At 45.9% G+C, this 13,804-nt stretch overlaps 1 protein-coding gene across 1 annotated transcript in view; it reads right to left on the reverse strand.

Annotated features, from left to right (window-relative positions):
* Positions 1-9,348, reverse strand: part of COG6 (component of oligomeric golgi complex 6) — a 99,120-nt gene extending 89,772 nt beyond the window's left edge. Inside the window, exons 1-3 of the mRNA XM_065417267.1 lie at positions 9,202-9,348; positions 7,683-7,826; positions 6,586-6,657 (exon numbers count right to left, since the gene is read on the reverse strand). Of these exons, the coding sequence (XP_065273339.1) occupies positions 6,586-6,657; positions 7,683-7,826; positions 9,202-9,348 (363 nt within the window). The remainder of the gene's footprint in view (positions 1-6,585; positions 6,658-7,682; positions 7,827-9,201) is intronic.
* Positions 9,349-13,804: the final 4,456 nt, after the last annotated feature.

Here is a 13,804-nt window from a genome sequence, read left to right on the forward strand (position 1 = left end):
ATATTTAAGTTTTTACATTTTATGTCTATGTATATTGTGTAGATAGTAGAGTTTTAATCATAAATTGTAAACCTAGGTCTTTTCATGTGTTTATGGTTGCTTTACATGATAATATTTCACCTGTCCTGTTTATGTAACACTTTAAAAATCAGCAAAAGGGTTATATAAATAAAATTTATTATAAAACAAAAGGCAAAAAACTATTATGTACATAGTTTAGTCCTATTCAGTGTCTACTCGGCGCTTCTTGGCTTGTCTCGTGTATTCATTAAATGGAGCATCTCGTCACTGTCCAGCAATAGTCTGCAAGCATTGATGGGCTCCATTTGCCCTGAGAGCGTTTCTCCATTGTTGCAATGTCCTGGGGCAGGGGCAAAAATCTACATCTTAGCAAAGCAACAGCATGGAGTTTCCTTCCATGCAGACTGCTGGTCGCCTTGCTCCCAGCTGGAAATGCTTCTCTAAGGGGGGAAAAGGACTATAAAAAGAAGAGACAGACACCCACCTGCCTTTCCCCCTGCCCACTGCAACAGAAGAGGCAAAGGACGCAACCATTGGACTCTAGGGGAGGGGTCCTAACCAAAAGAGCTTGGGGATAAGACTGCTGGAAGCATGTAGTGAGAAAACTTTGCTTTGAATCTAATGTAGTTAAGATAGGCATCAGTAAGCATTTTATCTTTATTTTTCTTGTAACCACTTCTGACTTCTATGCTCATTGCTTGTACTCACTTAAAATCTCTCTTTATAATTAATAACCTTGTTTTGTTTTACCTGATCCAGTGTGTTCAAGATGAAGTGCCTGGGTAACCCCATTTGGGGTAACAAGTTTTCTGCATAATATTCCCTTAAAAGAATAAGACTGAATATATTTCTACTGTCTTGGTGTAGTGGAGTGGTTACCCGCTCCTGCCCTGCAGGGCTAGAAACAGCCTAGGACAGGGCTGTGGCTGGGGCAGAAGCCTGGGCTGATTGGGGGAAAGTAGGCTCAGCTGGGGCCATGCCCCAATCAAGCCAAGCTGGCCCTATAAAAGGCAATGCCTGTAGCAGGAAAAGGGCCTGGCTGCAAGGTGCCAAGAAGGGAACCTAGATTGAAGCAGGGCTGGGGAAAGGCCTAGGGAGCTCCGGCCTAAGAAAGTCCCAGGCTGCAGGTCTGATAAGGCCCATTAGATATTGGGTTGCAGGGGGCAGCCCATGGGTAGGCAGAGGCAGCAGGTCCGAACCCCCTTTGCCTATGATGAGTGGCTTATACTGCAGTCTGCCCCAGTGAATGGGGGCTAGATGGGGACTGGCAGTAGCCGAACACTGAGGCGAAGTGGGGATAGTGGGTGGGGGTTCCCCTAGGAGGGGGAGACCCTGAGGCTGTAAGGGGTTACTGCTAGAGGGGCAGCACCCCAGGTAAATGGGGCACCGGGGTCCTGGGAGGGACACAGGGCCAGCGGTAAGGCGGATCACCAGCCTGCAGAGGGCACTCCGGACGCTGGGAGAGCTAATTCCCTGAGGATGACCAGCAGGAGGCGCCGCAGGGGTGAGTCTGCACTCTTACACTTGGAGAGGGCTGGGTAGTACAGGACATATGTTCCCGGGGAAAATCTGGGCTTGGGAGTGTGTTGGGGTCACTCTCTGGTACTCTTTAAGGCTGGTAAGAGACAACATGTAGCTGGCTGACTGCAGCACACACAGAAAGTTGGAAGTGATTTACATGCTGAAGATTTGTGAGCAGTCCCGGTTGGAGGCTACAGCAGCAAAGCATTGTAAAGGGCATCCCACATTACAGGGCAGGCGTGACACAGTTACGCATTGGTCTGAATTGTATGCTGGTATGTCACAGGGTTATAGTGGATCACACACTTTATAATATAAGCAAATCATTCTGGGATGCATTAGCAAGATTGTTGTAAGCCAGACACAAGAAGTGATTCCTTCCATTAAACTAAACCCTGATAAAGCCTCAAGTGGAGTATTATACTTCAGGACAGATGTGGACAAACTGGAGAAAGTCCAGGGGAGAGCAACAAAAATTAATCAAGTTCTAAAAAGCATGAGGAAAGATTGAAAAAATTGGGTTTGTTTAGTCTGAAGATGACTGAGGGGGGACATGATAAGTCTTCAAGTATATAAAAGGTGGTTAAAAAGAAGAGGACAATAGACTGTTCTCCTTAACCAATGAGGACGAGACAAGAAGCAATAGGCTTAAATTGCAGCAAAGGAGATTTAGGTTAGACATTAAGAAAAACTTCCTAATGGTAAGGGTAGTTAAGCACTGGAACAAATTGCCTAGGAAGGTTATGGAATTCTGATATTGGATGTTTTTAAGAACAGGTTAGACAAACACCTAAGATGGTCTAGATCAGGGGTCTCAAACATGCGGCCCGCCGGTGCTATTTCCTGCAGCCCGCCATAGGCGCCGACTCCACCGGCTGCCAAGCTCCCCGCACCCCCTCTTCTCCTCCCCCCCCAAGCGTGCCACATCCCCACTCCCCTGCTTACCTCCCAGCACTTCCTGCTGCCAAACAGCTGTTTGGTGGCACTTAGGACTTTCGGGGGCGGGGCGGGGAGAGGAGCGGGGACACGGCGCGCTCAGGAAGGATGCAGAGAAGAGGCGGGGCCAGGGCAGGGATTTGGGGAAGGGGTTGGAATGGGAGCGGGGAAGGGGCTCATGGAAGGGGTGGAGTGGGAGCAGGGCATGGGGGGGGGGGGGGGAGGGCTTTAACCAAAGTAATTCTAAAAGTAAATGCGTGTTTTGTCATTTTGAGTGAGGTGCATTATTGATTGTTTATATTTTATTAAAACCCCTCTTCGCATTACAGTTTTAAAAAAGTTAATACATTGGCTTTTAATAGCATGCTACATTACTCTTCATTTTATTCATTTTTACTATATTTTTGTATCGTTGTATGAAAAGGTTTCACTGATGCGGCCCTCAGGCCAACGTACTAGTCCTCATGTGGCCCTCGTGGTGATTTGAGTTTGAGATTCCTAGTCTAGATAATACTTAGTCCTGCCTCAGTACAGGGGGACTGACTAGATGACTTACTGAGATCCCTTTCAGTCCTACATTTCTATGAAACATTATCCTCACTAACAATTATGCCACAACAACCAAGATCAGCTGAAGAGTTTCTGAGAACAGCCCCTAGATTTTTATCACTGGTGATATGAAAGTAGATCAGTCCTATTCCAGAGCCCTCAATATCATGCATATGTCAAAGCCAGGGGCTATTGATCGTAAAGGTACACCTCTACTCCAATATAACACAGTCCTCCGGAGCCAAAAAATCTTACCGTGCTATAAGTGAGACTGCATTATATCAAACTTGCTTTGGCCCCCCTGCTCCTTGTCCCCTGACCACCCCCTCCAGAGAGCCCTGTCCTTAATCACCCCCAGGACCACATCCCCTACCCAACCCTCTTACTCCCCGTCCCCTGACTGCCCCGAACCCTATCCACACACACCAGCTCCCTGACAGGCACTCACCGGCAGCAGCAGGAAGCGGAGCAGCCCGGCCCTAGTCCGCTCCACTCTGCCAGCTCCCAGCCGCAGCGCTCTGCTTCCCGCCGCTGGTGAGTGCGGGGGAGGTTGGGGAAAGGACGCTCCCTGTACTCACCTGCGGCAGGAGGCGGAGCGCCGCGGGCCCAGCCCACTCCGCTTTCCTTGTCCAGGCCCCAGCCGTGTCACGCGGGGGGGGGAAGGAGGTCCCACACTCACCGGCACCAGCGGAGCAGCCCGGCCCCAGCCCGCTCCACTCCGCCAGCTCCCAGCCGCAGCGCTCCACTTCCTACCGCAGGTGAGTACGAGGGGCGTCCTTTCCCCAACCTCCCCGCACTCACCTGTGGCAGGAAGCGGAGCGCCGCGGCTGGGACCTGATCCACTGATCCGCCGGAGCGCTGCTTTACCGTGTTGTATGCGAACCCGTCTTGTATCAGGTCTCGTTATATCGGGGTAGAGGTGTATACTGTAATGCTCAGCAACAGGTTTTTGTTGGGGGTAGGGAGGAAAAGGGTGACTCTACAGGGAAGAGGATTAGGGTTTATTTATATATAGTTAAAAGTTTAATAGCATGTATAAATGTACTCTGATAATATTCTTCAGAGGTCTCATTCAACCTCCAAGTAACAGAGTTTGGGTATTAACTCCCCATTATCGAACTGCCTTTGCTTTATCTATCTCTCAATGTGTACTTTTATCAGAGGAGCAGTGTGGGAGGGGAGAAGAGGACAGGTAAGAAATATCTCAGTTATTAATGAAATTGCATTGGAATGGGACTTTGCCCAGGCACATTTCATATTACTGTGTAAGGTTGAATCTTTTTTCTACTATCCCCAGTTAGCTTTTCTTCCATTGTAACTGATTAGTTAAATATACTATTAGCCATTGTCAAAAAGGTAGTAGAGCATGCACGTTCTGAATTGCTCTTCAGAATCACACCCTCCTTAATGTAAAGAAAGCATCATTAACCTTAAAGCAAAAAAGGAAATAATAAAGCAAAGGAAACATTTTTAAAATATGCATGGCAATTTTTTTCCAGGTTTTATTCAAGAAAGCACTTTAAAATGCATTTACCTTTTTCCTGAATTCATTAGTATCTACAAAATGTTAGGATGTTAACAAGAGATATAATACTGTGTGGCTGGATTATGAAGTTTAATGTCTTTAGGACCTTTTAGAACTGAACATTATTAAACAAATGTGAAAAATGAGAATAGGTCAGTAATAAAGAAATGCAGCTTTTAATGGTCATTACAATGAAATTCAGGTGCCCAGGATTAAGGACTTGAGTCTAAACCATTTTGTGAAGAAGTGCATTGTATCCAGATCTTTTCTCCAAAGTTACATTTTATTTAAAAAAAAAAAGCCACAAAACACAGAAGAAGGTATCAGTTTCCTTTCTGAAGAACACCTCTTTTGGAGAAGTTGAGCTCCTAGTTTCCTTTCTGAATTGAAATACAAATTGCTAAAAGAAATACCAACACCAAAACTGGAGAGAAAAATGAGAAAGATCTTGGTTCACAGCTGGCTACATACATCTGTAGGAATGTCTTATTTACTTAGCACCCAAAAGTGGGCTAGATGTTGCACATATTAAGCTGACAAAACTTTGTAGTATAGACAAGGCCTTAAACCAGTAGTTCCCAAACTTTAACAGCCCGCGAACCCCTTTCACTAAATGGTGAAATCTCGTGAACCCCCCTCCTAAAAATGAATATTTTCAAGGGTTAAAGTTTAAATTTCCTCAGTGTGATGGATGCCTCAACTGCCCGGCCCCGCTCTTCCTGGGGCTTAGGCTGGGGTTCGGGCTGCCGCCTCCCCCGCTGACGGGGGCAGGGCTCGGGCTGCCAGCCCCAACTGCCCAGCTCCGCTCTCCCTGGGGTTCGGGCTACCAGCCCTGCAACTGGGTCCCACCTGCTGTCTCCAATGCCCGGGATCCTCTGTCTGCCATTAGTGAAATTTTTCTGGCGAACCCCCTGTAACGTTCTGCGAACCCCAGTTTGGGAACCACTGCCTTAAACACAACAGATGGACATAGACCAAGGGGAAAGTACAAGGAACCAATGAGACAATATTGGTCAAAATGACAGGCACTGGTTTCATATAACAGAGGACCAAAAAGAGCTAGAAGAGATTCAAACATGCAAAAAATGAACAAGTTGTTGTTTGTCATTTGCTGATTTTAGTTCCTCCCCATCTTCCCCTACTAATTCAAATTCCCATTTACCCTTCAACCTCTTCACTCATTGCCTACTCCCACACTTATAGCCTCCCTTTCAATTCAGCTACTAGCTACATCGAATCCCTGGCCCAGATCATGGTAGCAAAGTCAATATATGAAAAAGGGTCACACTTTTAGCCAGGGGAAAAAAGGCAATCCTGGTCACTCCTGTTGTAAGATGGCCTAAACCGCTGGGGATCCAACAGTATCCAGTTATTCCCAACTTGAGTAAAAACGGAAGACACATTCAATTAAAAGGGAAAATATATTCCTGGCCATATCATCTATTTGCATCGCTCACTCTATCCGCATCCCTCCCATATTATCCAGCTTGAGCTCCAGCTAGCTTTTATCTGTCCCCCATGATCTACTGTACAGTGGCCAAGGCATTTGACAGCACTGTCTGTGTTTGATGAAAGTGATCTAGAGCTGGGTAAAACATGAACTTATTAATCCTCATAATAGTTCCATACACACATTAAGAAGGAACAAGGTAGGTTTTTTATACTGTATAATACACTTTTAGATTCAAAATTAAAGTACAGCATTCTTCATATAATCAGTTTTTCACCATATTAAAAAAACTGATGGATACCTTGATGCTCTGAAAGAAACATATTCCTATAACTGAAATGGAAGTAGTGATATGTAACTCCCCCGAAAGTAGTTGAACGCCTTTTCTTTAGAACTAGAAACACACTGATTACTATACCAAGATAACAGTTACATAGTAGCATTAATATTCTAGAGTTGCCTTAACAGAGCTGTTAATGGAAAAAACTTCTTTGGTTACTGTGTTTACTTAACTGCTTTCTGTTATCTGCCAAGATGCAGCAGGGAAAGATAGGGAAAAAACAGACATCTATTCCTACAGTACCTGCAAACGAATGGTCATGTCCTGACAGCAGTTGCTCATTGCCTGAACATCTTCATTTATACTTTCAAGCTCCTAAGAATAGAATAAGATTGGTAGTTTATTTGTATTGTGGTGTATTTTTCTGTAATGGTTATGCTACATCAAGTCTACAATTTGAATCTATCTACAGAATTTTTCAAAATGTTGGCATGCATGATTTGTCTATGTTTCAGCAATAGCTCCCCTTCCACACCCTGTCAGAAGAAGTTATCTAGTCCAGTTTTCTTCTTGGGTGCACTTTTCCTAAATGTATTTAATTTCACTCAGTGATCATACCAGTGAGCTTCTTAGGATTAAAGAATGGCAAATAAAATGGCAATATCTGCTAAGAAGCAGTGCACACGATCTTCCATGATGCATCAGCATCTGTACAGTGTGTTCAGTATACTGCAATTCTGTACTGCTGAGCAAAATATGAAGGACCTTTTATTACTACAGAAGAAAACTTGCCACTGCTTTAGCTCTTCAGTGGCAAGTCTATCATACCAATAAAAACTAAATCTGGATGCCACAGAACATTTAGTTGGTTTATTTATAAGGGAAAAACAGCTAGCTTTGGAAGTTTAGCATCTCTTTGTTTCTTGTTAGTCTGACATTACAACCAAACAAATTTCAAATTGTAGTACTGAGACAATTCAGTAAAAGAGCATCTGGTTTGCTTGATTTTAGTGAAATCACTTTCTGATCACATCCAGTTACTGAGGGCTCTATCCAACCACATATTTACATGTACTGAGTCAAGACATTTCCAGGAAGGCTTTAGCTCCAGTGTATTTATGTTCATATATCAAAGTGATGAACACCTTACACGTGAGAAAAATGGTCGAATTATAGAAGAGGCTGAAACAATTCTACTATGATGGTAAATTTGCTTCGGAAAAGGAAAAATTCTTTGAGGCTTGGTTTTCATGTAATCAATACTAAAGACAAGGTGAGTGAGGTAACATCTTTTACTGGACCAACTTCTATTGGTGAAAGAGATGAGTTTTCAAGCTTACAGAGGTTTTTTTCAGATCAATTCTAGATGTTTTAAGATGATTTGTTAACAAAAATATTACCTCCTTAACTTGCTTAAAAATGCAGACAAATTCTTCATTTATGGCTAAGTTACGGCGCTCAATGTCTCCACGTAAGTTTCTTCTGGTGCGCAAACTGTTTTCGACAAAAAAGGTTGAAAGAGCCTTGAGAGCTTCCAGCATTTCCTGTACAATATAAGAAAATTAACTAAGAACTTCTGTTCTGAGATACATAAGAACGGCACAACTGGGTCAGACCAAAGGTCCATCTAGCCCAGTATCCTGTCTACCGACATTGGCCAATGCCAGGTGCCCCAGAGGGAGTGAACCTAACAGGTAATGATCAAGTGATCTCCCCCTGCCTCCCTGATTCAAGACATTGATGTTGAGTATTCTTTAACCATCTAAAATTAACATTTTTAAAAAAAATTATAACTCCTCAAACAGTTCTATTATCTCTATTTTAATTCCCCCCCCCCAAATGTTCATATGTGACGTGGTGCACAATCACTTTCAACCACTATATTAATAACTGATATGAATGTTCCATGCACAATCAAAATTTAGATTAACACAAATTAACTGTCAGGTGTTCTTGAGTGTGAATTTCCTTATGGTCAGAAAAGAGTGGGTGATACCTGATGTTAATTTAAACACAAAATACATGAATTTTAATGTCCAAATAATAAAGTCTTAGAAAATACGGTTGAGACAAACACATAATGTAGATAGAACAGGAGTACTTGTGGCACCTTAGAGACTAACAACTCCTGTTCTTTTTGCGGATACACACTAACACGGCTGCTACTCTGAAACCTGTCATAATGTAGATAGTATTTATTGTTATTCTGATTGCAGTTATGGGATATTACAACTGCCTGCTGAAACGTGTTGGAGGACTCTTGGACAAGCACCTTTCCCACCACAACTAGATAGGGTGCTTTTATATAGCCTAGTGAACATGCTTTACCATCAACACTGCAGGTTTTACCCCCAGAAGACCAGACACCTACCCATGGGTTGCAGGCCTGAGCCACGCTTGGGTTTTTACACTCCAATGGGAAAATGATGAAGGAGAAGAGAAGAGTGTAAGGGTGTTCTGGGGCAGCCAGCATCACCCATTCATTCCAACATCAAGCCACCCTTACCCGCAGGCTGGCTCGGTAACCCACGAGGCCCAGTGCGGTGGGTCAGGGTATGAACAACTGTGAACACCTGCTTTGGGGCTGCATGAGAGCATCTCGGCAAGCACCGACCACCCGACCGCGCTGGAGATCAGTCAAGAAGGGCTCACCTCTGTCCGGGGAGGCTCAGGGGCCACACGATGTAGAGCATCGATCCCAAGCACGTTAGCCCCCCGCATTCTCTCCTGCTCTCCACCCCCGCCAGGGCATCTCCCCATTCCCCCGGCTCTAGTACTCCCCGCAACCCGCACGGGCAGCCTGCTCCCCCCGGCCTGGGCAGCCTGCTCCCCCCGGCCTGGGCAGCCTCCACCCCCCATACTCGCCCCCTCCGGCCTGGGCCCCCCGCTGCCCCCAGGCAGTGCCCGCCCCGCTCTCACCTTGTCGTTGTCCAGCCGCGTCTCCAGAACCTTGTGGAGCTTACGGGACAGCGGGTTGCTACTGGGCGGCGCGGTCCCGGTGCTGCCGGGGAGCCCCTGAGAGGAGCCCGACGGCGGAGCCGCTACCTCGCCCCGGCTCTCCGCCATCTTCCCCTCCCCCAGCGGAACCGGCCTAGCCGCGCCCCCTCTAGCCACCTCACCCACCTGCCGGGGAGCGGCCCGAAAATACTCCCCCCCGGCAACCGACTCCGAGCAATTTGATTCCGCTGTTTAGACCCGTGGGGGACAGTATGTGCTGGGACACCAGGAGCGACTGGCGGCGGGGCTCCAGAGAGGCGCACGGGGGCATGGGGAAGGGGATGACGGGGGCTCCAGGGCGGCGCACGAGGGTATGGGGGCGGGACTCCATAGAGAGGCGGAGGGGAAGCGGATGGGGGCGGGGCTCCAGGGCGGTGCACGGGGGTATGGGGGCGGGACTCCATAGAGAGGCGGATGGGGGCGGGGCTCCAGGGCGGCGCACGGAAGCAATTGGAGCTCTGTTGACACCCCCCAGCTGGCGTCGCTCGCCCAGGGAGTGCGCTTGGGTCGGGGGCTCTGAGGTCTGCCCGGTTCATGCAGGGGCTAGCACCGTGGTCTCTAATGCTTTTACACCCAAGATCACTTTTTGAATTAAAGGACAACCCAGTATCTACCCTCTCCCTCTCCCTCTCCATCACTCGCTCTCCTCCTCCACCCTCACTCACTTTCACCAGGCTGGCAAAGAAAGGTTTTTTGAGGTTTTTTTTCCCATTCAGGAGAGTGCTCTAAACACTGAGCTATAGGATGGTGCTCCCTCAGGCTGTTGAAGCTGTTCCGCTGTGAAAAGTAATAGAGTGGAGCAGGGGCTTTGAACCCTGGGTATCCCATCTCCCAGTGGGTACCCTAACTACTAGACTGCAGTTTCTCTTGCCTAATGATTGTTGCCCTGTTGATATATCATTAATTATAGAATATCAGGGTTGGAAGGGACCTCAGGAGGTCTTCTAGTCCAACCCCCTGCTCAAAGGGGGACCAATCCCCAGACAGATTTTTACCCCTGTTCCCTAAATGGCCCCCTCAAGGATTGAACTCACAACCCTGGGTTTAGCAGGTCAATGCTCAAACCACTGAGCTATCCCTCCCCCATCACTGGGCCAGTCATGGATCATTAATCAGAAATAGGTGCTGTCATGTCCAGTGGCTCACAACTGTGAGAATCTGCCCTGAGGTAGGCAATCAAAAACAGTGCAGACACCCCAAATTGGCAGTGTGTTGTATAATTAGATTTTACCAACCGATAAGAAGTGTGAACTTCAGGATTACTATATCAGTCTCACTACAGAGTCACAGATGGCTCTCCAGTCTATCTTGTCGCGCAGGCAAACTGGACTTAGTGATAAATGGTTACTTGCATCAAAAATCATAAAATATTCAGGTTGCTTCCAGTCCCAAGAAACCAATCACTTATCCCAGATCAGTTAGTACCCTAGGTCTTACACCAAAGATATAACCTGTAGCCAATCCTGTAATAAAATATCTAAAGGTTTATTAACTAACAAAAAGAAATTAGAGTTATGAGTCTCTGGCCCTGTGAGAGTTCAAACAGCAAAGAGGTGAAAAATTCTCTTGTGATCCTGTTTTATCTTTTACATTTAGTCTTCCAGTCCACAAGAGGAGCGCTATTGCAGGTAGCATTTCCAAGGTGTGATAGGGCCATTCACAAATCCTTTGTGTTCCAATGTTCCTTAATGGCCCATTTAATCTTTATAGGCCTCCTGAATGGGGGTGGGCTGGGGGAATTCCCATGCCTCAGTTCACAACTTGAGAGCAAACATTTTCAAAGTTATAAAGCAAAACTTACATATTTTCTTATAGCATGGAATACAGAATTACACATGAGATTAATGCATGCAGCAATTTACAAGCATTTCATAGAGACTAAATATATTCATATAAGACTAATACCTATTTTGAACAAAACTAACCTCCAGGTGAGCTGGTTTAATTTCCAGCTATGAATTTGTCAGTTCTTAGCAAAGGGCTACAGCTTTGGCCACAGCTGGCACTTCATTTACCAGTGTCACAGATGCCTCCCTACAACCTGAACCTCCGTGGCCTCTCTCTGAGATGGGTGGGATTTAGGACACACCCCTCTCATCAGCATCTCTCATTGGCTGGTTTAGACAGCTCCTTACCTAGTGTGCTGGCTTTTGTGGATCACGTTCTTAAGTGCCTGTCTTTCCCCATTCATTGTATAGCAGCATTTTTCAAAGTGGGAGTCCAACTCAAAAGCGGGTCACAAGTCTGTTGTAGAGGGTCACAAGATTATAAAAAATATTGCTGGGGGACTTGAAGGGAGTACAGCAGCTGCCACTCTCCAGCCACCCAGCTCTGAAGGCAGCACCACTGCCAGCAACTGCACAGAAGTAAGGTGGCAATATCATGAGTATGTTCCTAGAAGTATGTATGGATAATTTGCTATCACTTTTTTGGGAGGAGGGGTCATCACACCCTGAAATATTTTCAAAGGGGTGGCCCAGCAAAAGAAGTTTGAGAACTCCCATTGTATAGGAAGTCTAGGCACCTAACTCAGGCTTTGTGGATCACAGCATTATTCCTGTGATTTTGTAGGCTCCTAAAAATTTGATGCCATGATTCTCAGTGTTGCAAGTCCCTTCATGGATCCCTAGGTGATTTTGAAAATCCCTCTTGGTGCCTATCTGCAAGTTTAGGTGCCCTAAATACCTTTAAAATCTTGCCCTTAATAGCTAAGGAGACTGAATTGCCTTCCCACACCAGATAACAGTCCCTTCAGAACATGGTGCCACGGAGTGTGGGGGAGTCAAGGCCCCGCACCCCCCACGTCCTGCGATTCACCGTGACTCTCAGCCAGCCAGTAAAACAGAAGGTTTATTAGATGACAGGAACACAGTCCCAAGCAGGGCTTGTAGGTACAACCAGGACCCCTCAGCCAGGTCCCTCTGGGGGGCAAGGATCTTAGACCCCAGACTTGGGGTTCCCTGCCTCTTCCCAGCCAGCCCCAAACTGAAACCAAAAACCCCTCCAGCAGGCTCTCTCCCTCTCCTTCTCTCCCCGTCCCTTTGTCCAGTTTCCCGGGCAAAGGTGTTGACTCACCCCACCCCTCTTCCTGGCTCAGGTTACAGGCTCAGGTACCATCCCTCACCTAAAAGCATCCCCTGCTCTCCCATCCCCCATGCAGATAGTCCAATAAAACTAAATGACATTCCCAGGTCAATCCATCCCGCTCCCTACTGCGTCACACATGGTAAGACTGACTGATAAAGCTTGCAGTGGCACTGTTTGTGCTCCCCCTGTCCTGTGGGTAATTAAAGACTTTAGCCTCCAAAGACATAGAATCATAGGACTGGAAGGGACCCCTGCACTCATGGCAGGACTAAGTATTATCTAGACCATTGCTAACAGGTCTTTGTCTAACCTGCTCTTAAAAATCTCCAATGATAGAGATTCCACAACTTCCCTGGGCAATTTATTTCAGTGCTTAACCATCCTCACAGTTAGGAAATTTTTCCTAATGTCCAACCTAAACCGTCCTTGCTGCAATTTAAACCCATTGCTTCTTGTCCTATCCTCAGAGTTTCAGAAATTTTTTTTCCCCTCCCTCCTCCTTGTAACAACCTTTTACATACTTGAAAACTGTTATCATGTCCCCCCTCAGTCTTCTCTTTTCCAGACTAAACAAACCCAATTTTTCCAATCTTCCCTCACAGGTCATGTTTTCTAGACCTTTAATCATTTTTGTCGCTCTTCTCTTGATTCTCTTCAATTTGTCCACATCCTTCCTGAAATGTGATGCCCAGAACTGGACCAATACTCCAGTTGAGGCCTAATCAGCGTGGAGTAGAGCAGAAGAATTACTTCTCATGTCTTGCTTACAACACCCCTACTAATACATCCCAGAATGATGTTTGCTTTCTTTGCAACAGCATTATACTGTTGACTCATATTTAGCTTGTGATCCACTATGACCCCCAGATCCCTTTCCACAGTAGTCCTTCCTAGGCAGTCATTTCCCATTTTGTATATGTGCAACTGATTTTTCCTTCCTAAGTGGAGTATTTTGCATTTGTCCTTATTGAATTTCATCCTATTTACTTCAGACCATTTCTCCAGTTTGTCCAGATTATTTTGAATTTTAATCCTATCCTCCAAACCACTTGCAACTCCTCCCAGCTTGGTATTGTCCACAAACTTTATAAGTGTACTCGCTATGCCAGTATCTAAATCATTGAGGAAGATATTGAACAGAACCGGACCCAGAACTGATCCCTGCGGGACCCCACTCGTTATGTCCTTCCAGCATGACTGTGAACCACTGATAACTACTCTCTGGGAATGATTTTCCAACCAGTTTTGCACCCATTTATAGTAGCTCCATCTAGGTTGCATTTCTCTAGTTTGTTTATGAGAAGGTCATGCAAGACAGTATCAAAAGCTTTACTAAAGTCAAGATATACCATGTCTACTGCTTCCCCCCTATCCACAAAGCTTGTTACCCCATCAAAGAAAGCTATCAGGTTGGTTTGACATGATTTGTTCTTGACAA

This window comes from Emys orbicularis, chromosome 1, assembly GCF_028017835.1.
Source record: "Emys orbicularis isolate rEmyOrb1 chromosome 1, rEmyOrb1.hap1, whole genome shotgun sequence".
Classification (NCBI taxonomy): domain Eukaryota; kingdom Metazoa; phylum Chordata; order Testudines; family Emydidae; genus Emys; species Emys orbicularis.